This window comes from Rattus rattus, chromosome 1 (assembly GCF_011064425.1).
Source record: "Rattus rattus isolate New Zealand chromosome 1, Rrattus_CSIRO_v1, whole genome shotgun sequence".
Classification (NCBI taxonomy): Eukaryota; Metazoa; Chordata; class Mammalia; order Rodentia; family Muridae; genus Rattus; species Rattus rattus.
Genome location: NC_046154.1, coordinates 258,117,376 through 258,142,474, shown reverse-complemented (window position 1 = coordinate 258,142,474; position 25,099 = coordinate 258,117,376). Strand labels below are relative to the sequence as shown.

The following is a 25,099-nucleotide window of genomic DNA, read 5'->3' as shown; positions in this document are numbered from 1 at the left end:
TGGTCGGAGGAATCCCCCCTGCCTGATGTGGACCAATTGAGGCTCGCCACGAGAAGCCACCAATGAGAAAGCCCCGGGTCAGCGTCCCGCGAGAATGAGGCGGAACCGTAATCTATCCGGTCTTCTTGCCCCGCCCTCCACGAGTGGCCTGCGGCGGCCATCTTTTCTCCGGGCGGGAAGTGCCCGCCTCTGTGGCCAGCTTGAGCAATGGTGGCCATGTTAAGTTCGGGCAAAGATTTGGCTTCTTGGCCTGGCTTCCGCGGCCGGCTTCCTGCCGAGGGTAGTCTTGTGAGTTCCGAGGGGCCATGCGGATAGCAGAGGAGGTTAGCGCGCGCCGCCGGGATTGGGGTACTCGGGAGGTGACGAGGCCGGGGCTCATCCGAGAGCGCGTGACGGCCTTTGAGTTCCTCACCTGGGGAACGGACCTCTCACCTAGGGGCTGGATATCTCACCTGAGGCCTGGACCTTTCATCTATCTTTCTCACCTGGCGGCCGCAGGTGTCATCTATAAACTGCTCTACCTCTGGGTCCGGGTCAATGTGGTTGGAGAGAGGGCAGTAGTCGACATTTCCGTAGGGGGCTCAGGCAGTGAGTTCACAATGACCTTTCGAACTTTAAGTGACTTGAGTGAGCAGGAGGAGGAGACGATGTGAATTATCTGTATTTTAGAGAACATCTGTTTATATAAATAATACAGTTTCGTCTGGTCTTTGGTTTACAAGTAGGCCTCATCTACATCAGATAAACACTTCCAGGTTAAAGCCACAATTTGAACGAATGACTCCGACAGTTTCCTTGTTAGGTTTGGAGTCACAATTGTCAGGGACAACAGGATCTTTGAAGGGTGCTATCTGATCTGAGGTGCCCTCCTTCTCCACGCCAGATTTGCAAAGAGTATAGCTTTTCTGAGCTTGGCTGCTGGAAGGCGATTAGCCATCTGTCTTCCCTGCAGCTGCCCCCATTCCTGCGATAGCTGGGTTTTATGTACTGGCGAATATCTACCTAGTATTGTTTTGCTCCTGGCTGGGTATTCCAGCTCACCCTGGTCTCTTGTCTTGGAAAATGGCTGCTGTTGGTCCTCAGCAGAAAACACACCCCTTTGTGGCTGTGAGGTAGGAGGAGGATCAGGTGAGTTCCATAGGCAGTAGTCACTCTAAAGCTTGGGTCTTGCAGAGCAGATAGTAGAAACAGCTAGTCGGACTGCTGCCTCCGCGGCTTGGCTTCTTCCTTCTCTTGGAGACAGGGTCTTGTAATACCAAGGGTGACCTTGAACTTTTGATCCTCTTGCCTCTTACCTCCTGGGCGTTGAGAATACACAAATATATCTAAGTACCTGGTGTTTATGTGGTTCTGGGGACCGAACCCAAGGCTCTGTGCTCTTAACAAGTTGCCTAGGTTGTCTTGTTCCTCCTGTCTCAGCCTCCCAAGTACTGGAATCATAAGTGTGCATCACCATGCCCCAGTATGATTTTGTGTCAGGCTGGGAATTTATGTACACATTGTTCCATAACATAATTAGTCGACAGTCAGACTTTTTCAGTTCAGCACTTTTTATTGGGTCTAACACAGCTGGACATAGTCAGGTGGGGTGAGGTGTTGGCCCAACTCACCGTAGCCTTGCAACCAAACTTGGACCGAGCAAGTGCAAGCTGAGGCTTATTTACACTCCACTAAAGTCTTTAGGATAGGCCTCCATGTGGGGATGGGGAATACCTGTGGGGCATTTTCCTGATTGATGATGTGGGAGGGCCCAGCTCACTGTGGATGATGCCATCCCTGGGCTGGTGGTCATGGGTGCTATAAGAAGGCAGGCTGTGCAAGCTAGTAAGCAGCACCCCTCCTTGACCTTTGCATCATCTCCTGCTACCACGTTCCTGCCTTGAGTTTCTCCCTTGGTTTCCTTGGATCGTAAGCTGTGTGATGAAATAAGCCAATTCTCCCCCCAAGTTGTTCTTGGAGTGGTGTTTTATCACAGAAATGGAAACCCTAACTAAGACAATAGGAACTATGAGCGTCATTATATGTCAAGGGGTTGGGACTGGAGAGATGACTGGTTAAGAGTGCTGACTGATCTTTTGGAAGACCAAAATTTAATTCCCAGCACCTACATAGCACCTCACAACTATAATTGTGATTACAGTTCTAGGGGATCAGATGCCCAGACATACATGCTGGCAAAACACTCATATACATAAAAAACAATTTTAAAAAATTTAAAGGGTGCATTAGTCAGGGTTCTCAAGAAGTCTCGAAGTAATAAGAATGAAATGTGTGTGTGTGTGTGTTTGTGTGTGTGTGTGTGTGTGTGTGTGTGTGTGTATACACATATATACATACACACATGCGATTTATTAGAGTGGCTTACAGACTGTGGTCTAGCTAGTCCAACAATGGTTGCCTATGAATGAAAGGTACAAGAATCTAGTTCAGCCCACAAGGCTGGATGTTTCTTTCATATGGTCTTTAGTATACACTGGAATCCTGAAGAAATAGATGCTATTGCCAATGAAGGAATGGTTTTGCCAGTGAGGCCAACAGAAAGAATGAGCGGGCAAAGAGCAAGCTTCCTTCTTCCACATCCTTTATAGAGGTTACCAGCAGAAGGTGTGACCAGCTTAAAGATGGATCTTCCTACTTCAGAAGATTTACTTAACAGATCCCTCACAGGGGTACCCAGCTGCTTGGGTTTTAGTTAATTTCCACACGTGTCAAGTTGAGAGAATAGCCATCTCAAGGGGTGCTGTGCTCCCTCCTCTCCACATCTCACCAGTGTGACCTCAGGCCGAGTCTTAGGAGTGTCAGGCCATGTAAGGTAACAGTGTTACTTGTCTTTGTTTCTGTGAAGGTGCATGAAGTTTAAAGCTCTTCATGGCTGGCAAGAAATCATCAGGCAGGCAGTCACTGCTGCCTCTGGGGCTGTTGGTCACTGTAGCTGCCATCCACCTTGTTGCCTGTCCGTACACCAAGGTAGAAGAGAGCTTCAACTTGCAGGCTACGCACGACCTTCTGTATCACCAGCTGGACATAGACAAGGTGAGGCACTGCCCTGAGCTGAGGCTTGCTCTTCTCGCTAGCCTTGCGCTGACCACTCTTCTCCTTGCAGTATGACCACCATGAGTTTCCTGGAGTCGTTCCCAGGACATTCCTGGGGCCGCTGTTGATCGCAGCGTTCTCCAGCCCTGTGGTTTATGTGCTCTCACTGTTGGAAGTCTCCAGATTTTATTCTCAGCTGATAGGTAAGGGCCCACGCGGGTGAGAGCTGCGACCTTACATGAGCACAGGTAGGGTGGGGATTCGGTAGGGTGGGGATGGGGTGGAGTAGGGATGGGGTAGGGTTGGGTGGATTCACCGTAGCCTTCAGCCAGACTTGGGACAAGCTGTACCTTAGACTCCACTAACTTGCCTTTAGTCAACAGCCAGCCAGGGCTGAAAGGAAGTCGAAGGCTTGGATGGTGTAGGTCTCAGTGCAAACACAGGCCCCATGGCCACTGCTGGTACACACGTGCACTCCTATGTAATCTTGCATATTGTTCCCTGGCTTCACCTGTGTCTCCTGTTGGATCCCTCACATCAGTGACTTTTTTGCTCATTTCATTTAGTCAGAGGCGTCCTTGGGCTTGGTGTGATTTTTGGACTCTGGACATTACAGAAGGCAGTAAGACAGCAGTTCGGGGCTACGGTGGCTGTCATGTTCTGCTGGATATCAGCCACACAGTTTCATCTCATGTTCTACTGTACGAGGACGCTCCCCAACGTGTTGGCCCTGGCTGTGGGTATGTAGCTTCAGGATGTGCCTCCTGACCCTCACAGCATACAGACGTGCTCACAGCATTGTCCTCCACGCCATGGCTCCTCATAAGCTGCTCAGGATCTCTTGTTACGGAAGCAGGCTTCTCTGTATCGGGCTGGTACTCTAGAGAACGCCACCCTAGAGCACCTGTGTGCCGTCCCAGCAGACATTCTGCCTAGGCAAGTCGGCTTCTCTGGCGCTTGTCCATTTGGGGTTTTAGTGTGCTGGGAGCATAGTCCTACGATGTAGTCCAGACCAGCTTCATCCCCCTGCCTTAAACTCCGAAGTGCTGAGCAGCTTCTAGAGTGATTTGTTTATTTAAGCGTTTGCATGCATGGGTATTATGTATGTATTTAAGCATATAATGTGCGTACAATACCTTCAGAGGTCAGGAGAGGGCATCAGGTCCTCTGCAGCTGGAGTTAGAGAAAGTCGTGAGCTGTCCTGTGGGAGCTGGGAGTGAAACCTGGGTCTTCTTCAAGAACGGCCAGCTTTTTTTTTTTTTTTTTTTTTTTTTTTTTTTTTCGAGCTGGGGATCGAACCCAGGGCCTTGCACTTGCTAGGCAACTGCTCCACCACTGAGCTAAATCCCCAACCCCAACAGCCAGCTTTTTAATTGCTGAACTGTCACTGCTGCCCCGGAGTAATGTGGGGGTGTGTGTGTGTGTGTGTGAGAGGGGGGGAGAGAGAGAGCGCACCCCTCACTCACTATGTGTTCCTTTTGCAGTTTTACCGGCCCTCACAGCTTGGCTGCAGCACAGATGGGCCGTCTTTGTCTGGCTCTCCGCCTTTGTCATCATTGGCTTCAGGGCTGAGCTGGCTATGCTGTTGGGCATCATGCTGCTGCTGACCTTGTACCAAAGGAGGATGTCTGAGGCCAGATTGCTCCAGCACGCCATCCCAGCAGGGATTCTTTGCCTAGGCAAGTTGGCATCTCGGCTTTGTCTGTGTGTCTGCCAATGGTTTTGGTATTTGAGACAGAGTCCGACTGTCTTAGTTACTGTTCTGTTGTGAGGGCACACCATGACCAAGGCAGCTTATGAAAGGAAACTTTTAATTGGGTCTGGCTTACAGTTTCAGAGGATTAGTCCGTGATCATCATGGCAGGAAGCAGGCAGGCAGGCAGGCAGGCAGGTAGGCTTGGTACTGGAGCAGTAGCTGAGAGCTGCATCCTGATCCACAGGTAGCAGGGGGAGAGAGAGAGAGAGAGAGACAGAGAGAGACAGAGACAGAGACAGAGACAGAGACAGAGACAGAGACAGACAAGGCCTGAGAAAGAGAGAGAAAGAGAGAGACAGACAAGGCTTGAGAGAGAGAGACAGACAGACAGACAAGGCCTGGTGCGGGCTTGTTTGAAACCTCAAAGCCCAGCTCCACTGACACACCCCCTTCATAAGGCCACACCTCTAATCTTTCCTGAACTGTCCACCAACTAGAACCTAAATATTAAAATGTATTAGCTCTTGGGGGATATTCTTTCTTTTTATATTTATTTTATTATATATGAGTACACTGTAGCTGTCTTCAGACACACCAGAAGAGGGCATCGGATCCCATTACAGATGCTTGTGAGCCACCATGTGGTTGCTGGGAATTGAACTCAAGACGTCTAGAAAAGCAGTCAGTGCTTTTAATGCTGAGCCATCTCTCTAGCCCAAGGAAATATTCTTTTTTTTTTTTTTTTTTTTTTCTTTTTTTCGGAGCTGGGGACCAAACCCAGGGCCTTGCGCTTGCTAGGCAAGTGCTCTGCCACTGAGCTAAATCCCCAGTCTCCCAAGGAAATATTCTTATTCAAACCACACACCCACTGTATAGCCCAGGCTGGCCTCAAATTTGAGCTCTTCCTGCTCAAGCCTCCGCAGCTCTGAAGTGACAGATGTGTCAGTTGAAAACGTGGTGTGTGTGTGTATGTGCGTGGCATCCAGAGGTCAGCCTCGGTGTCAGTCCTCAGGGATAGCCACTCGGTTTGTTCCTAGAGTTTTTGAGATATATTTATTTCTATTTTCTGTGTATGGGTATTTTGCGGCATTTTTTTCTGTGAACTACATATGTACCTGGTGCCCATGGAGACCAGAAGAGGGCATCGGATCCCCTGGAACTGAAGTCATGGACAGTTGTCAGCCACATGGAATTGCTAAGACATCCCTTCAGCCTCGTACCTGGATGTGTGTGTGTGTGTGTGTGTGTGTGTGTGTGTGTGTGTGTGTGTGTGTGTGTGTGTATGTGTGCGTGCGTGCGCGCATGGCCACACATGGGCCTGTTTTCAGCACAGTGCACATTTGGAGGTCAGAGCACAATGTGTGGGAGTCAGTTCTTTCGTACTATCATGTAGGTCTCAGGGATTGAACTCAGGTCATCAGGCTTAGCAGCAAGTGCCTTTACCCACTGAGCCATCTCACTGGCCACCATACATGTGTCTGTTTGTAGAAATAAGTGTGTGGTTGTGGGTACCCATAGAGTCCAGAAGAGTATGTTGGGTTTCCTTGTACCCAGGAATTGTGACAGGCAATTGTGAGCCTTCCCTTGTGGCTTCTGGGAACTGAACTTGGGTCCCCTGTAAGAGCAGTGTGCACTCTTAACTACTGAGTTCTCTCTCTAGTCCTCCTCCTTTTTAAAAGATGCAAACAAGATGTTCTGAACTTTGGCAGCAGTAGAACTTGCCAGTTCTGTCCTAGAGGTAGCTTCTAGTTGGAAGCCTGCATCCACCACTATCCTTCAGGCTGCTAGGACAGGCAAGAGGAGGGCGGTGTGTCATGCACTGGGGAAGATACTTGATGAGATGGCGTCACACACCATCAGCTCCTTTTATGGGAAGCTGCTGGTGGTTTCTGTGGACAGCAGTCACTTTGTGGGGCAGTTAAGCACAGTGTTCATGTGAGTTGAGGCTTGAATTTTATAGGTGGCCATGTTGCTTACTGAGGACACTTCTGTTCTGTTATTAGGGCTGACGGTTGCTGTGGACTCCTATTTCTGGCGATACCTTGTGTGGCCAGAAGGAGTGGTGCTTTGGTACAACACTGTCCTGAACAAAAGTTCCAACTGGGGCGTATCCTTTCAGTATTAGGTAGGAGTGCATGAGCTAGTCAGCCCGATGACCCTGGCCTGCCTCCAGTCAGCCACAGTCTGGCACAGGTTGGGTGGCTGTCTGAGGGTCAGGGCAGGAGCTTCTCCTAGGGCTCACACCTGGGACTCTCTGGCAATGTCTCCCTGAGTATCACCTAGTCCTACCCATAATCTTCAGGGTAGCTGCTTTTTAAACATTTACACAGTACTTCAGATGGTCTCATGGTGAGAAAGGAGAACACAGCGTAACATACCATCCTCATCTCTCAGTACTGGGAAGAAAGGAGAAACGCTAACGGCAGTTCCCATAGTCCTCTGCAGAGCCCTCAGTTACACTGTAGCTGGAAGGGTTTGCTGTGCCCAAGATCAGTCATCCCTGTACCTCCTACGCAGGTCTCGCTGTGGCTTTGGCATAACTGACTTTGGGTTTTATGCTGTTACCATTTTAGTTCCATTAAATGGACAGTGACTCGATCTCTGACAAATTCATGCCTCCTTAACCCCAACCTGAAGACCTCCCCACTCCTGTGGTATTTCTACTCAGCCCTGCCCCGAGGCCTGGGCTGCAGCCTTCTCTTCATACCCCTGGGTGCAGTGGACAGGAGAACCTATGCATTGGCTCTGCCAAGCCTTGGATTCGTGGCTTTATACTCGCTCCTCCCACACAAGGAACTGCGGTTCATCATCTATACCTTCCCTGTACTCAACATCATGGCTGCCAGAGGCTGCACCTATGTGTGAGGGTTTTGTCCTTGAGACACTTTCTACTTTTTCATTTTGACTATATATATTTTTTAAAGATTTATTATAGGTATAGAGTTCTGCCTGCATATACACTTGCAAACCAGAAGAGGGCATCGGATCCCATTACAGATGGTTATGAGCCACCATGTGGTTATAGGGAATTGAACTCAGGACCTCTGGAAGAGCAGCCAGTGCTCTTAACCTCTGAGACATCTCTCCAGCCCCCATTTTGGGTATATTTTTTTGAGTGCTGATTTTAATTACCCAGGTGCTAGGTATTTTTAAAGGTTCATGAGGAATAGATTTACACCAGGCAGTAGAAGTACACGCCCTTAATCCCAGCACTTGGAAAGCAGGGCAGGTGGATCTCTGTGGGTTCAAGCCCAGCCTGGTCTTCAGAGCTCGAAGAACCCCAGGTGGGGGTTGGGGATTTAGCTCAGTGGTAGAGCGCTTGCCTAGCAAGCGCAAGGCCCAAGGTTCAGTCCCCAGCTCCAAAAAAAATAGAAAAAAAAAAAAAAAAAAAAAAGAACCCCAGGTGGGCTTTGTGGGAGAAAGAAAAAATAGATTTGCTGTGCAGGGAAGCACATGCCTTTGATCCCAGCACTTGAGAGGCAGAGGCAAGTAGGTCTCTGAGTTTGAGGCTACTGTGGTCTGTTTAGTGAGATCTTGTCTCACAAAAGGAAAAAATAAGTAAGAAATAAGTAAGTTTGCCAGTTTGACATGGAATAGGATTGTTTTAGAAACAAAGAGTATTTGGTTTGGCATACACTTAAATTCAAGCACTGTCATTGAGTGTCCTTGTCACTTGAGCAGAGCTTTGGTAAATCGGGTGTCTGTGGTCCTCCGTGTAGCAGAAGGCCTGTGCTTGGTGCCTCTTTCCGTGTTTGTGAGTTTTACTTCTGCCTCTTCCCAGCGCCTTTGTCCCAGGGCTGCTCATGGGAGAGATGGCCAGGGCAGGCCTTCAAGCCTGGGAGGTGGCTGGTCCTGGCTGGGTTCCAGGGCTCTGAATGACTGATCAGGTGGATGGTGTTCTTGGTCCAGGCTGGTGGATGGCAGGAGGGCATTGGTCTGAGCTAGAGAAGATAAGGTGGTGCTTTGGTTAATTGTGGAGAAATAGGGAGGCTGTGGCTTGGGTTCGTGTGGAAGATGGTGTGGGAGTTGCCCGGGACAGGAACAGTGGGTGATACAGATGATGGGGAGGTAACAGACAGAGCAGGTGATGTGACTTGTGGGTCAGGAGGTAATAGGGTCAGCTGCTAGTGCAGGGGTTAAGGAGAGGCAGGCTATGAGGAGGGTTCCCTGGGCTGAGTGTGTAGCTAGTTCATAATGTTGTGGGCTCTATAGATCTAGAAGGTCCACTCTGCCCTTTTCCTCGTTTAGACCTGGAAAGTGAATGCCCTGGGAGCCAAAGCAGGAGCCATGCTCAGTACTCACCACTTGGTGGAAACAGGACTGCCGAGCCCGGTGTAGGTTGCTCTCAGAACTGGCAGAGTCAGTTCTGAGGGGACTGGCTGGGCCCAGGCAGGACAAGATTCCGGAGAGGCACAGCGATGCTCACTCTGGTAGGGACAAATACATATTTTCTATTCTTCCCCAGAACAACTGGTAGAGGGAAGGGGCCAGGCCATGGAGCTGCCTTCAGACCACCCTTCAGCTCATGGCTTAGACCCTTAACAGTTCACTTGTACATATTTGCACAAGTTGAAGGGATTTTAACAAGATCTCTCTTAACAAGACACAGTTTTCTTGTGGCCATGACTGCATACCTGACAGAAGCAGCTGTGGGAGGAGTGACTTGTTCTTCAGCTTAGTGTTAGAGATCTTAGTCCACAGTCTGCATTAGTGAGGAGCTAACTGTTAGAGATCTTAGTCCACAGTCTGCATTAGTGAGGAGCTAACTGTTAGAGATCTTAGTCCACAGTCTGCATTAGTGAGGAACTAACTGTTAGAGATCTTAGTCCACAGTCTGCATTAGTGAGGAACTAACTGTTAAGAGATCTTAGTCCACAGTCTGCATAGTGAGGAGCTAACTGTTAGAGATCTTAGTCCACAGTCTGCATTAGTGAGGAGCTAACTGTTAGAGATCTTAGTCCACAGTCTGCATTAGTGAGGAACTAACTGTTAGAGATCTTAGTCCACAGTCTGCATAGTGAGGAACTAACTGTTAGAGATCTTAGTCCACAGTCTGCATTAGTGAGGAGCTAACTGTTAGAGATCTTAGTCCACAGTCTGCATTAGTGAGGAGCTAACTGTTAGAGATCTTAGTCCACAGTCTGCATTAGGGAGGAGCTAACTGTTAGAGATCTTAGTCCACAGTCTGCATTAGTGAGGAGCTAACTGTTAGAGATCTTAGTCCACAGTCTGCATTAGTGAGGAGCTAACTGTTAGAGATCTTAATCCACAGTCTGCATTAGTGAGGAGCTAACTGTTAGAGATCTTAGTCCACAGTCTGTATTAGTGAGGAGCTGTTAGAGATCTTAGTCCACAGTCTGCATTAGTGAGGAACTAACTGTTAGAGATCTTAGTCCACAGTCTGCATTAGTGAGGAGCTAACTGTTAGAGATCTTAGTCCACAGTCTGCATTAGTGAGGAGCTGTTAGAGATCTTAGTCCACAGTCTACATTAGTGAGGAACTAACTGTTAGAGATCTTAGTCCACAGTCTGCATTAGTGAGGAGCTAACTGTTAGAGATCTTAGTCCACAGTCTGCATTAGTGAGGAGCTAACTGTTAGAGATCTTAGTCCACAGTCTGCATTAGTGAGGAGCTGTTAGAGATCTTAGTCCACAGTCTGCATTAGTGAGGAGCTAACTGTTAGAGATCTTAGTCCACAGTCTGCATTAGTGAGGAGCTAACTGTTAGAGATCTTAGTCCACAGTCTGCATTAGTGAGGCAGAACAGAAAGACACCAGGAACTGCTCACTTCAAGGTGGGCAGGAAACAGAGGAGGGACCAAGTATAATCTTCAGAGCATGCGCTCTCTCTCTCTCTCTCTCTCTCTCTCTCTCTCTCTCTCTCTCTCTCTCTCTCACACACACACACACACACACACACACACACACACACACACCCGTAACCTACATCCTCCACTGTACTCACCTCATGGTTTCTAGAGGCTCCTGAGGAAGTGCCACTCACTGAGGGCCGAGTGCTGACATGTGAGTCTGAGGGGCACTGTATGGTTTAATTAGCACTATCCCCCATAGGTTCACCTATTTGAACAGGTGGTTCCCAGTTGGTGGCACTATTTCACTCTGTCCCTTAGCTGAAATAGAGTGAACTTTTACTGAAAATTTGTATTTGAGGCCAGTGGTTTTAAAATTTAGTTGGTAGACTAATTTTTTTAAAGGGTCGGAAAGCAAACATTCTTCTTTATGTGGGCCACACAGTCTCAGTCACAGCTGCTAACTGCCATTCTGTTTAAAGTCATCCTCAGAGACATAGAAATGTTCCTTCTGGTAGGGACAATGACTGTGGAAATGGAAGCAGTACCATGTCCCATCAGTGCTTGTTTACAATATGCCTTTAAAGACACTGAGGTGTAGGAGCTGGAGAGATGGCTCAGTGGTTAAGAACACTGACTGCTCTTCCAGAGGCCCTGAGTTCAAATCCCAGCAACCACATGGTAGCTCACAACCATCTGTAATGGGATCTGATGCCCTCTTCTGGTGTGTCTGAAGACAGCTACAGTGGACTCACATACATAAGATAAACACATCTTTAAGACATTGAGGCAGATCAGAACAGAACCCAGGTTAATTTGGGAGTGATCTGAGCCACAGCTCAGACACCATGGTTCAACCTGAATTCTGCTTTTCTTGACCCAGTCAGGCCTTAAAGACAAACCCTGGGAGAGGTGGGGATGGCATTCATTGTCTAAATGGAGCAGGGGTAGCAGGGCTCACGCCTAGACTCGCTGTACTTAGGAACACTAACCTAAGCCATCCTGTTCCATAGTAAACTTCAGCTCATCCTCAGCTGTGTGGTGAGCTTTTCTCAAAAGTAAAATCAGGGAAAGGGCTGGGGGAGCTCCGCTCCACTGTAGAGTTTGTCCAGCCTGAGTCGGCCTTCAGTACATCATCAGTTAGGTTCAAGGTCGTCTTTGGCTGGACTCCCCCATTTCCAGACCAGCTGGAGCACATGAGACCCTTCCTAGGTAAATAAGTTTCAAAGAAGCTAGATCAGTGCAGGTGGGTAGCAAACTGACTTAGAGTGGGAGTTGGGCGGGGGGGGGAGATCTATCAAATGTACAGTTGCTTATAACAGAAGACACTATCCCCTGCCCTACACCCTTGGCAGAGGGAGCCATGTCCCATCATGGTGGGGACTCCCAAGTCAGTGTGCCCGCCTGTTTGATTCTCAGTAACTCAAGACCACCCAACTGACTTTGCCTCTGGTCTTAGAGCAAAGACTGACGACCTCTCCCAAGCAGCCTGCCTTAAACTAGGCAGGGCCTTTCCATTCTTTTTTTTTTTTTTTTTTTGGTTCTTTTTTTCGGAGCTGGGGATCGAACCCAGGGTCTTGCGCTTCCTAGGCAAGCGCTCTACCACTGAGCTAAATCCCCAACCCCAGGGCCTTTCCATTCTTTAGCATTCTTATCTATGGAGGATTTCAGAGGCACCCAAACTTCATCTCTACAGGACACACCTAACTGCATCAGACACCGCGGTATCTGAGCTTTTCTATTCTGCTAACAATTAGGTTTTCTGTGTACAGTAATCAAATATCCTGTAACATTCCATGTTCACTGAGAGGCACTATCTGAAAGGAAGAAAATCCTGATAGAGCAGGGCCCCTGCTGTCCTCTGACTTGTCCACATGCATGCAGATGTGTTGTTCATTTTGTACAAAGGTGCACATGTGCACCACACTCATCCCCAGCAGAAGATACTGCTCCTTCCTCAGCAACCAAAGTCAGTCTTGGGAAAGGAAGGGAGTGAGGGTGAGGCAGTACCAGGACCTGGTGCAGGGTTAGGATAGTCTCAGCAGGCAACCACAGGGTGTATGAGGTTTGACCTGGGGACACCAGCATGCGAAAAGATTCTTCAGTACAGGACACCTGGTCGAAGTCTGCCTCCGTGCCCTTCCATGTTGGAGGCCTTGGTTTGCTTTGTGTGATTTATTTATACACAACAGGAGCAAGCAGTGAGCTGGATTTCTGCTCAAGAGGAATGTGGAGTCTTTTTAATACCCCTTAAAAAGCTAGTATAAACTCGAATTGGCATGTAGAGTGGAAATTTGGAGGATGTTTTACTGTGTGTGTGCATTAGTGGGGAGGTACGCTGTTGTGGTGTGGATGTGGACGTGAGAGGAAAAATCTGGAGTCCATTCTCGCTCTACCTTTGTGTGGGTTCTGGGGAATCACGGTCAGGTTACCAGCTCACATGGCGAGTGCCTTTACCCACTGAGCTGTCTCACGGCTTTATGTTTTGAGATAATCTTGCTATGTAACCCAGGCTAGCTTCAAATTTGCCGTCATTCTTCCTCAGCCTTCCCAGTGGTGGGATTCTAGGCCTGCGCCACTGTGCTCAACCACAAAGTTCTTCAGAGGGCATGTTAGTCATTTCGGTTAGTTGAGGGTTTTTGTTTGTTTGTTTATATCAGCTTTTGTTTGTTTTTTTATTTATTCATTTTTTCTCCAGACAGGGTTTTTCCTGGCTGTTCTCGGATGCCCTCTGTAAAACCAAGCGGCCTTGAATTCACAGATCTTCTGCCTCTGCCTCCTGAGTACTGCCATCAAAACAAAGGTGTGGGCCACCACCGCCTGGCTCAACACCCTTCCTGCCCCCATCCAGCAATTACGAGAGATGAATGAGCACGTTACACAGAACAGAAGAGCCAGGCAGCGGTGGCCCACGCCTTTAATCCCAGCACTCGGGAGTCGGAGGCAGGCGGATCTCCGAGTTCAAGGCCAGCCTGGTCTACAGAGAGAGTTTCAGGACAGCCAGGGCTACACAGAGAAACCCTGTCTCAAAAAAAGGAAAACAAAACAAAGAGAATAGACGAGGGGGCACTGACATGAGTCTTCCGTGTAAACCGAGTTAGGTAGGGGCAAGCGGTGTGCATAATTCAGTAGTCCTGGTCCCAGTGTGGTCTGCCTGACCATTATCTTGGTTCTGGTTCTGCATGGTGGAGAGAAGCCAGTCTCAGGGTGATCCTGAGATGAGTGCTCCTGCTGGGAGGGTGATCTGTCTGGGTCTTAGGACGACTGGAGACCTTGAAGGATATGGTGGTATTCCTGCCACCATATGCTTTTCATTAAACATCTCTTTTTTTCAGCCTGAATAAAAAGTCTTGGCCGTACAAAGTGAGAGCTCTGCTGGTGTTCGGACATGTCGTGGTAAATGTGGCGTCTACAGCCACATCCCTTTATGTGTCCCATTTCAACTACCCTGGTGGGGTTGCGATGCAGCGGCTACATGAGCTGGTGCCACCTCAGACAGGTTAGTCCAAGGTGCTCCCTGGGGAAGCCTGCGCCTGACAGAAGCTCCGCGCTGGCTTCTGACTGAGGGTTGGTTTTCTCAGATGTCCTTGTACACATCGATGTGGCTGCTGCCCAGACAGGCGTGTCACGGTTTCTACAGGTCAACGATGACTGGAGGTTTGTTTTTGAAATATTATAGCGACAGGGCTAGTTGCTTCTCACAGAGGCCACCTGTAAGGGGTGGTTGAGTGCAGTGGTGACAGGTGGCCTTTCTCTGGCAGGTATGACAAGAGGGAAGATGTGCAGCTGGGAGCAGCGGGCATGCTGGACTACACCCACATCATCATGGAGGCAGTGCCTGGGCACCTGGCCCTCTACAGGGACACGCACCGAGTCCTAGCCCGGATTGAGGCCACTACAGGTGTGAGCCTGAATCTAATGAAAGTGCCACCCTTTGATGTCAACCTGCAGACAAAGCTGGTACTTCTAGAGCGGCTGCTTAGGCCGGCCTGAGGACAGGAGATCTGGAGCATCAAGTGTGGTCACCTTCTAACTCAGTAAAGACAGTCAGGAAAACAGCAAAGACCGGGGACTTCCAGTATCCCCCGGCGTTGCCCTGCAACAGGCTGGGCCAGGCCCTACAATAGCCACACCTGAGACACAGGGCCGAGAATGTGGAGCCACCACCAAGTGTGATAATGGCCTGTTCAAACCTGTCTGCCATGGTTAGGTGACCCACAGGAGTGTTTATATTCATTCTGGGAGCCATTCAGAACCAAGAGGACAATGAGTCAGGCTAGAACGCCCTGCCACCCTGCTCTGCAGTGACCCCACTGTATGTTTCTTGCCCCTGAACCACACTTGTTGCCCATGGCCTCAGGAGACCTCGATATAAATCCAGGTCTTTACAGATTAGACACAGACACACACACACACACACACACACACACACACACACACACACACACACACACACACCACCAATCACGGCAGCTGTTATAGTCCGAGGCATGCTACCTCCATTTTGGATTAGTTCTGAGGACATAACACATTTTCATAAAAGAACAGAAATAAAAATTATGTTTTCTTATATTATGTCTTGTTATGTGGTCACTTCTGGAGACACTCTCTGCCCTGGTTTCACAGTAAGAGCCACTGGCTCTGTCACTGTACCAAACATCCAGTCATACAGATGACATGGTGTGTGCACATCATGCATCCAGTATGCAGGTCCACACCACACAAGCTCGTGTGTGCAGATAACACACACACAGCCTGGATAGCATCTGCACAGTATACTTCACAGCTATAAAGGCTATGGTGTGTGTGTGTGTGTGTGTGTGTGTGTGTGTGCTCGTGTGCTCGTGCTGTGTTCAAACATACGCAAGTGCATGTTAAAGCTAGGGGACATTCCTGGGTTTTGTTTCTCAGGGACCATCAGCTTTCTGTTTTCTGGCAGGTGAGCCCCGGGGCCTGCCTGTCTCTGCATCCAGTGCTGGAATTACGAGCATGTACTACACGTGTGTCTGTTCCCTCCCCTCCCCACCCCAAGCCCTCCAAGTAGTTCTGTGGGCTGAAGTCAGGTCGCCGTGCTCCAAGGCAAGCAATCTACCGACAGATCCTCCAGCTGTTTCCAAGTCTGCGAGCAGGTAGTTTGAGGCATGTCCTTTGGCTTGCTTGTGTAGACTTTCTGTCTGCACACAATCGTGTCATATACCACAGGGCAGGCTTTAGACTCCAGGTTGCCTCCTGACCCTCAGCCAGTATTCGAAACACCATTTATTTCCATTTCCTATCTGTACTTACGTGTATTCATATATTGTCTTTTGTGTCTGTGTACTTGTGGCTTACTGCTTAACTTCGATAGAGTCATTCCTAACTCTGATGTTCCTGTGGTGTGAGATATCCCCAGTGGGGAGCCCTGTCACATGGTACTTAACTTGTGACATGCCCCTTTGAGCATTGCCAGGTGTATAGCACTTTCAGGTGTGTGTCCTGTGAGATTAGCCACGTCTCAAAGTTTCTGGGCTCCTTTTGGTGGAGCGTGGCTTTAGGCCGAGATCTGAGGCTGGGTGTCCTTGTTGCCCTTGGGGTGTCTGCTCTAAGGCCCTTCCTGTAGACAGATTAGGAAGTACAGGCATGTCTACATGTAGACACATGAACATGTGTGAACAGTCACGGGCCGTTTTTGTGGGGCTGGGATTTAACTCAAGGCTTCACACATACTAGACTAGCATGCGCCATTGAGCTCTATCCCTAGCTCCAATACTCATATAATTCATCCCACGTCATGGAGTTCTTGCCATTCTTCATGTCACAACTGTGCAACCCCCAACCACAATTAGAATCCTAGTTTTTGGCAGTGTCTATACATTTGTTCAACAACAAAATACACATTAATTAGTTCTGGGATTCTGTACCGCCCATCTCTATTTGAACTACATGACTGTACTTCTAGGGATCAAGCCACTCCTACAGATAAGCTCAGAGAGGTTTCTTCATCCACCTCTGTTAACTACTCTGAGCTATAGAGAATAGAGCCCATAAATGAAGTAGACTGATGTCTCATGCAACAGCCAACTTTACTCAGAGCATCGGATAATTTATGCCCTGGCAGTTAAGAGTTCAGAAAAGTGAACAATGACAAGGACAAGCCACACATAGCATAAACATTTTTCCATAGAGGCATACAAACAGATAAAAATACCCATTTATAGTGAATAATGTAGTGTAAACTCATTCCTATCCACTAGGCATGGGAGGGGCACGAAAGCACATTCCAAGAACAGTTCTGTGTTTCTGAAGAAACTGGAGTCAGACTCGTGTCGTGTTTCCTTGGACTTTCCTCACAAGCACTCAGAATTCCCCTCGCATGAATGACTCCATTCTGGGACTGTGTTCTGATAACACCTCCTGCTCTCTTTTTGGACATCAGTGCCATTGTTTATCTTTGTAAGGACAGGCAGAAACACACGTTTTACTTCTCTCTGTAGATGGCTTTTGTCATTTACCAGCCTCTCTGGAAGTCCCGTGTCTATGCATGGAACGCCACCAGGGAGGCTGACTATGGCTTCTGTAGCACATCTTCTAGGTACTCGGTGTATATCCGGCCTTTTGTAATTCAGTGCCTCAAAGGATAACCTTGTGGGACATAGTGTTTCCTCTACACACAGAGGTGTGTCTTCAGGTCGAGGTATACAGGAGCATACTGGGCAGAGGGAGATCCTGCCACCACTCACTGGACAGCGACAGGCCTCCAGTATGGCCGCCATTCTGGTCCGCTTCCATCTGCAAAGCGGACCATTAGTTTCAAGATGATTCTATGAATTGGCTGTTTGTATCTTTTGTCTATATTCTCTAATGGCTTTTACATTGTTTTCTTCCACTTTGTAAGATGATGTAATCGTTAGATTTTATTTCCCTGGTTAATGACTTCTTAACCCTGTTAGTCTAGGACCTTATGAAGGGGCTGTCTCGTTCCTGGGAGTTTCTGCTTACCAGTGTCTGGGTGTCAGACCACCACCAGCCTTCTCCTGTACACTCAGAATGCAGCTGTGCTCCCTCTATACCCAGAGTGCAGCAATGCTTTCTGAGTGTGGCTGTCCCTCCGTAAACTCAGATTATGGCCATGCCTCCTCTATACCCAGAATGAGGCTCTGCTTCCTGGGTCCTCAGCTCTTCCTATGCAGTATTTTCCTGATAGTTTCTGCCATCTGGAAATAAGATCATTTCTCCATACCAAGCACAATCCCTTTTCTGCTGACTGGAGTACACTTAGCTTACGAAGGAGGCTCAGGCTGCCTGATACTGTTGAAGTTTCCCAGGGAAGACAGAGCCATTTCTCCCCTGTACTCACATGTCTTTTACGTGCATGAGGATGTTTCATCCTTCGTTTCTATGCCAGTTTGGATGTGTGTTACTAAACTTATTCCTAAGGGTTTAGATTGCCATCTCCCTGGGTAATTTCTAGGTATGAACTGCTGGGGTTTTTCTTTTCTTTTTTCTTTTTTTAGACTTATTTATTTAATGTATATGAGTACACTGTAGCTATCTTCAGACACACCAGCAGAGGGTATCAGATCTAATTTACAGATGGTTGTGAGCCACCATGTGGTTGCTGGGAATTGAACTCAGGACCTCTGGAAGAGCAATCAGTGCTCTTAACCACTGAGCCATCTCTCCAGCCCAGTTTTTTTGTTTTCTTACTAAGATACTATGTACATATAAATGGTTACTTCTATGTGACACCACACACAGGCTGTAGAGCTGTTCACCAGATGTGTTCGCATTTGATCTCCTCTTATAGCTACCTTGAAACTGGACTTAAAAGGACACAGGGGTGCCCTTTCTAGAACGGGCTATCAACTATATAATGCATCATTCTTTGCTCTTTCTTTCCTGTGATATTTGCTTTCTACTGTGGTGAAGATCATTACCACAGGCAGCCCTAGGAGGAAAGGGTTTATTTCAGCTTACAATTCTCAGGTCACACCAAGAAAATTCAGGGCAAGGCAGAAACCTGGAGGTAGAAATTGAAGCAGAGGCTATGGAGGGGTGCTGCCTGCTTACACTGCTGTTTTACACCACCCAAGGACAACACACTGGAGGGTGGTACTGCTCTACTCCCCATCCCCCACAGCCTACCCAACCCCTGCCATGAGCTGGGCCCTCCAGCATCAATCATTAATCCAGAAAATGCCCTATGGACTTACCTACAGGCAATCTGATGGGGGCCTTTTCTCAGTCAGCCTTCCTCTTCCCAGAAAACTCAAACTTGTGTCAACTTGACAAACCCACCCACCCAGTGATGTTTCTGAGGTTCCTCAGATGTAATCTCACCATCGTCAGTATTTTGTTCCCTTAGTCTCTGAGACAACTTCACATTGAATGGCCATACCACGGGCTGCTGACCACCGCTGATGTCTGCCTATTAAAATGTTGATGTGGAAGTGTGTGCCTGTGTGCACACATAGACATGTTTCCATTCTTTTGCTCGGTAGATTGCTCGCAGAAGAATTGCTGGCCTAGCATGTGTCTTTGAGGTGGTATGCCATTGTTTCAGATACAAGTGCAACAGTGTCACAACTTACGAATGTGCAGTGTGTAATGCTCCAATCAGAGCAGCACTTCTCTTTCCTTAAACATACAGTGCTCACTCACTCTGGGGGTGTAGGGTATGTAGCTCATGGTTGCGTTCTGGTCCAAAGGGTGGTTTGTTGGAGCACTGTCCAGAAGAGAGTCGTGTGAGCATGCCGAGTGCTTGTGAGAAGACTCTAAGAAAACGTCTTGTGAGCTCAAATCACTGAATTGTTCTGGGAAGGTGTTTTCCTGCCCTTCCCAGGTACTGTGGATAGGAGTGACTTTACTTCAGATTACTCATTATTGCTTGCTGCTGTTAGTCTATTAAAAGTCTAAACTCTCTTTCCTCTGCCTTTGGCGGGGGTGTGGGGTGAGTTATTTATTCCAGGTGCGGCTTGTCCTTGTGACTGTGTACAACTTAAACTCATGAGAACTTTACTCAGATGGCCTTTTTTTTTTTTTTTTTTTTTTTTCTTTTTTTTTTTTGGAGCTGGGGACCGAACCCAGGGCCTTGCGCTGCTAGGCAACTGCTCCACCACTGAGCTAAATCCCCAACCCCTTCAGATGGCCTTTCTTAACCCTCGAAGTCTAACTTGTCTGGGGCTCTGAATAAAGTTGGCTATTGCATGAGACTTTAGTCTACCTCATTTATTGGCTCCATTCTTCCAGGTCCCACTGCCTCTACAGTGATGTCAGTGATGGTCTCTTAGTTTTAGCCCATGTCACTGAGATCTGAACTGTATTTATGTCATGACTAACAATGGTGACTATTTTGTGTGTACACTGGTCATTCAGGTATCCTTTTTTTTAAAGATTTATTTATTTATTCTATAGAAGTACACTGTAGCTGTCTTCAGACACACCAGAAGAGGGCATCAGATCTCATTAGAGATGGCTGTGAGCCACCATGTGGTTGCTGGGATTTGAACTCAGGACCTCTGGAAGAACAGTCAGTGCTCCTAACTGCTGAGTCATCTCTCTATCCCTCAGGTATCTTTTTTATAAAATATTTGTTCAAATACTTTGTACACTAATATCTTTACCTTCATTACAGAACTGTGTTCTGGATATACACCCTAGTATCTTTGTTATGAAACTCTGTTTTTGGAAGGGGAAGCTTTTTGTCTTACCAGCTATTTCGTGTCCTTGCAGCCCTATTTTGAAACTTCCGTCCAACCCGGTCTACAGATGAAGAGAAGCAGGCCAGGCCGGGCACTTACTTGACAGGTCAATCCACGTATGTCTTTACATGCAGATGTGTGTCCAGAGAATATCCCTACTTTGAGAGAGAGTTGTATGGAATAGGACATGATGATCCTCACCTTCACAGGCAACAGCAAGCTTTTTGCCAAAGAAGTTATTACATTTCTATCCTGACCAGGAACACACAAGAAATTCCTTTATTCACCGATAAGGAGGACTCAGTGCTTTTTTTTCTTTCAGTCATTTTGGTGGACACATTTTTCCTTTCCTAAATTTTCATTATAAAAAAATTTCACCATATAGAGAAGTTGAAGAGAGAAGCTAGGGCCAGGGCAGGCTGTAGTGCTGCACGTCTTAGTTATTAGCATTTGGAAGGGAAAGACAGGCAAATTTCTGAGTTCGAGGCCAGCCTGGTTTACAGGGAATGTTCCAGGACAGCCAGGGCTACACAAAGAAACCCTGTCTCAAAAAATAAAACTGAAACAACAAAAGAAAGAAAGAGAGATAAGTGGTGGGGAGGCTCAGGGTAAAATGCTTGCTGTCATACCAGATTCTCAATATTAGGTCTAGCTGGCCTGGAATTCAATATATAGACCAGGCTAGCCTCAACCTCACAGAGATCTGCCTGGCTCTCCCTCCCTAGTTCTAATATTAAAGGTATGGGGCTGGAGAGATGCTCCTTGGTTAAGGTCACACTGGCTGCTCTTCCCAGAGGACTTGGGTTCAATTCCCAGGACATGTATGGTGACTCACAACTGGTTCTAACTCCAGATCTAAGGGACTCTCTTCCATTTGCCTCTGTCCTCTGTGGCACCAGGTATCCACTGACACACATGTAGGCCAATGCCCATATACATAAAATTTAAGAAAAAAAGCAACTTTCTGGAGGTTGCTAAGAAACCTTAAAAGTTAAAGGGGGCTGGAGAGATAGCTTAGCTGTTAAGAACACTGGCCGTTCTTCCAAAGGACCCAGGTTGAATTCCTAGCACCACATGGCAGCTCACAATTGTCTGTAATTCAATTTCAGGCGATATGACACATGTAGGCAGAGCACCAATGTACATAAAATAAAAATTAAAGGTATGTGCCACCATACCCGGCATTCCATATACATACATAGCTTTAATTTTTCCAGGAACCCCCAATACTGATTTCCATAATGGCGGTCAATGTAACAGAAATTAAAGCCACCTGTGGAGAACTTTAACTGAGGAATTGACTCCATCAGATCGGTCCATAGGTAATCTTATGGGGCATCTTATTGATGATTGGTGGGAGAGCCCAGCCCATTTGGGTGCTATAAGCAGCAGGAATAGTACCTGTGCTGTGGATGGCAGGTCTGGAGAAACGGAACCGTGCGGGCCCTCTGGAATCCAGAAAACCTTGCGGAAGCCTAAGACACTGAACACTGGGCAATTCACTGTGGAGTCGGGATCTTTGACTGTGGCTATGCCGTTTTTCCCTTTTGGAAAAGCAAACTTATTCTTACTTATAGGACCCAGTCGAGAGGCTGTGGGTTCTTAGCCACCTTTAACTCTTAAAGTGTTGAAATCTTAAAAGACTGCAGGATTTAAGTAAGAAAAAAGTTTTTAAAGTAGCGTGTGTGTGTGTGTGTGTGTGTGTGTGTACCTGTGTGTGGGTATGTGCACATATTTGCAAGTGCCCTCAGAACCTGGAAGCGTTGGATCCTCTGAAACTAAATTAGCCAAGTTGTGAGCCACCTGAAGTTGGGGCTGGAAAGTGAACTCAGCCCCTCTGGAAGCAGCGCATGCTCTTAAGTCCAGAGTGCTAGCTCCAGACTCAGGCCTCGGGACTCCTACGCAACTTTGTATATTGTGATACTGATAAGTGATCTTGGGGATAAAAAAAAGACTTATGGCTTAATAGTGATGTTTGTGTGCCAAGCAGACAGCAGTCAATTGTGTTGGCTAAATGTTTCAAATTTGAAACAAACGACCCTTACTTTGGAAGAGGAAACCTCAATTGCAGAATTGCTTCAATCTGATTGGCCTGTGGGGCACTTTCTTGATTGGAAATTGATGTGGATGGATTTGGGGATGGTGAATTATGCTTTTTATCCCAGCACTCAGGAGGCAGGGTCAGGAGGATTTCTCTAAGTTGGAGGCCAGCCTGGTCTACAGAGCAAGTTTCAGGACAACATGGCTACACAAAGCAACCCTGCCTTGAAAAACAAAACAAAACCAAAAACCAAACAAGGAAAAAATGAAACGAGAAAAGTAAGTTGATATGGGGGAAGCCAGCCCACTGTGGACAGTGCATTGCTGGGCAAATGGTCCTGGGCCATCTAAGAAAACAAGATGACCAAGCCAGGGAGAAGCACTCCTCGGTGGTTCCTGCATTTGAGTCCCTGCCCTGAGTTCCTTTCAAGATGGACTGTACTCTGTGAGCCAAATAAATCCTCTGCCCCAAGTTGCTTTTGGCCAGTGTTTATCACAGTAACAGAGAAACAACTAGGAGAGTAGCTATACAAGTTTGCTTTGCCGCCAGCCCAGCCGTGGATGAAGGTTGCTTCCCGCTCCCACCACGTTGAGGACAGTACTTGTTACTTGTTCTTTTCTTGAGGGTAGGCAGTTCTGACTGGGGGTAGTGGGGGTGGGGGTGGTGGTGGAACCTGAGTGTAGTTTGACTTGCATTTCTCTGGTGGTGAGGATGTTAGTTTTTCATCTCCTTCTTGCTCATTTGACTCCTCCTTCAGAACTGCCCAATCTGCCCATTCCACCTATTGGACTACTTGGTTTGGGGTGGTTTTATGTTTGGATATTACTCCCTGATGAGTCGAGTAGCTAGCAAAGATTTTTCTACTAGTCCGTAGGTGTCCTTTCATTCTGCCAGTTTCTTGTGGTACAGAAGCTCTGATTTTGTGCAAACCCATTCATGATTCTTGCCACTTATTTCCTGGCCTCCTGGAATCGTTTTTAGAAGATCCTTGGACTTGCACTTACCTATATTTTGAAGTATTTTCCCTGGTTTCCTCTAGCAGTTTCAGTGTTTCTGGTCTTACATTAGGTTTTTTGTTCCATGTTGAATTCTTTCTTTCTTCCTTTCTTTCTTTTTTATTGAGGGTGTGAGAAAAGGATCCAGTTTTAGTCTTCTACCTGTGAATAGCCCATTTCCTCAGCATTATTTATCAAAAAGGCAGCTTTTTCAAAACTCAGTGGCTGGAGCTGTGTTGGTTTATCCCCTTGGGCTGTCATTTCAAATACTGTGTTGAACTATTTGTCTGGCATTTTAACATCTTCCTATCATTGGTCTTAGTTATGGAGGAGGAGGAGGAGTCATGAATCATTTGGAGGAGTCATGCTGCCTTCATTTTCCATGTATCTCATATTCATGAGCTACAGTCCATCTGTAGACAGCTCTCTCTCTTCCAGTTTCACTTGGGAGCTCTCATTAACAGCTTTCTCTTGAGGCGCAGCTGTCAGTAGCACTGAGGAAAACTAATCACTGTAACAGCAATACCACCAAACCAAATTAGATACAGAAATAAAAACCAACCAACGGGACATATTGGTATTGGCTATTGGTAAATAGCCACGAAAAATGAGAAGGTAAAAAATAATGTAGAGAAAGACTGCTAAGTTAAAAAGTAAACTAATAAAAACTAAAAAAAATAACATGTGAAAGAAAGCAAGCTATATAAACATGAGGAAAAAGATCAAGAGAAAAACTGATTATGTAATAAAGAAAAATGCATGATTAAAAAGGCTCTTTAAACACAAAAGAGTAAGAATAGTATTAATATAGTAAAAATATTAAAAAACTGACAAGAATGAACATTTTTGGGGTTGATATTGAAATATGCAGCAGTGACAGGGAGATGTGTTGTAGCTGAGTGTCATTCGGTCCGGTGCTGAGAATTAGCCAGGAGAGGAAGGTCAGTTCAAGTTACAAGTACCCTTTGTGTACACCGTGACCCAAAGGTGACCACATTCAGCTTGTGGGCTGGGCAGGACCTCATTTACTTGACTCTCCTGGGCAAACCAGGAAGGAACTCAGGGTTGTTTTTTTCAAAGGAACGCATAACATGTTATCCACCCAGAAGCCTGGGAACAGATGTAGCTAATAGCCTGGTGGTGACCTTTGCAAATATCTGTGACTAGGACCACACCAGATTCTTCCCCACACCCTTACTGACAGCTTACCAATCTATAGAACTTTTCTGTATAGATGTCTTATGTGTTCAACCTGTAGAACCATCTTTATGGATGATGTCACATGTACTTACTGTGCTGGCTAGTTTTTATGTCAACTTGACATAAGCTAGAGTAATCCGGAAGGAGGGAACCTCAGTGGAGAAAATGCTTCTGTAAGATCAGGCTGTAAAAGCAAACTGAGCAAGTCCAGAGAAACAAGCCAGTAGGCAGCACCACTTCACGGCCTCTGCATTAGTTCCTGCCTCCAGATCCCTGCACTGCTTGTGTTCCTGACCAGACTCCCTTCAGTGATGGACTACCAGAAGTCAAATAAACCCTTTTCTCCCTAATTTGGTCATGGTGTTTATCACAACAGTAATAATCCTAACTAGGACACTCACTCCAGCTAAACAGGAAGAATTCAGGAACAGCCTGCCCCAGATGTCATCTGGAGGTCGGAAAACAAACAGCTCAGAAGGTAAGTCAAGGCAGGAGATTGAGAATGAACACATTCACTCAATACACTTACAATCTACCACCCACATACCTGTCTGCCTAAGTCTATGCCATGAGAACTGGTAACCAGCACTAGGCCTCCTGCCTGCTCTCTTGCAGTGCTACCAGCAACTGAAGACAGAGATAGC

General features: G+C 47.1%; 1 protein-coding gene across 2 annotated transcripts; it reads left to right on the top strand.

The window, feature by feature from the left end:
• The first annotated feature begins 159 nt into the window (after window positions 1-159).
• Window positions 160-14,934, top strand: Alg12 (ALG12 alpha-1,6-mannosyltransferase). Of its 2 annotated transcripts, none has more exons than XM_032919292.1 (10): window positions 160-323; window positions 2,846-3,033; window positions 3,104-3,236; window positions 3,600-3,773; window positions 4,518-4,712; window positions 6,733-6,836; window positions 7,367-7,590; window positions 13,875-14,038; window positions 14,121-14,196; window positions 14,301-14,934. In XM_032919292.1, exons 2-10 carry the CDS (start codon window positions 2,869-2,871, stop codon window positions 14,530-14,532), a joined length of 1,467 nt encoding a protein of 488 aa, XP_032775183.1. In that variant the 5' UTR covers window positions 160-323; window positions 2,846-2,868; the 3' UTR covers window positions 14,533-14,934. The 2 variants fall into 2 exon arrangements, with proteins under 2 accessions (XP_032775183.1, XP_032775188.1); XM_032919297.1 differs by lacking the exon at window positions 160-323 and adding an exon at window positions 351-498.
• Window positions 14,935-25,099: the final 10,165 nt, after the last annotated feature.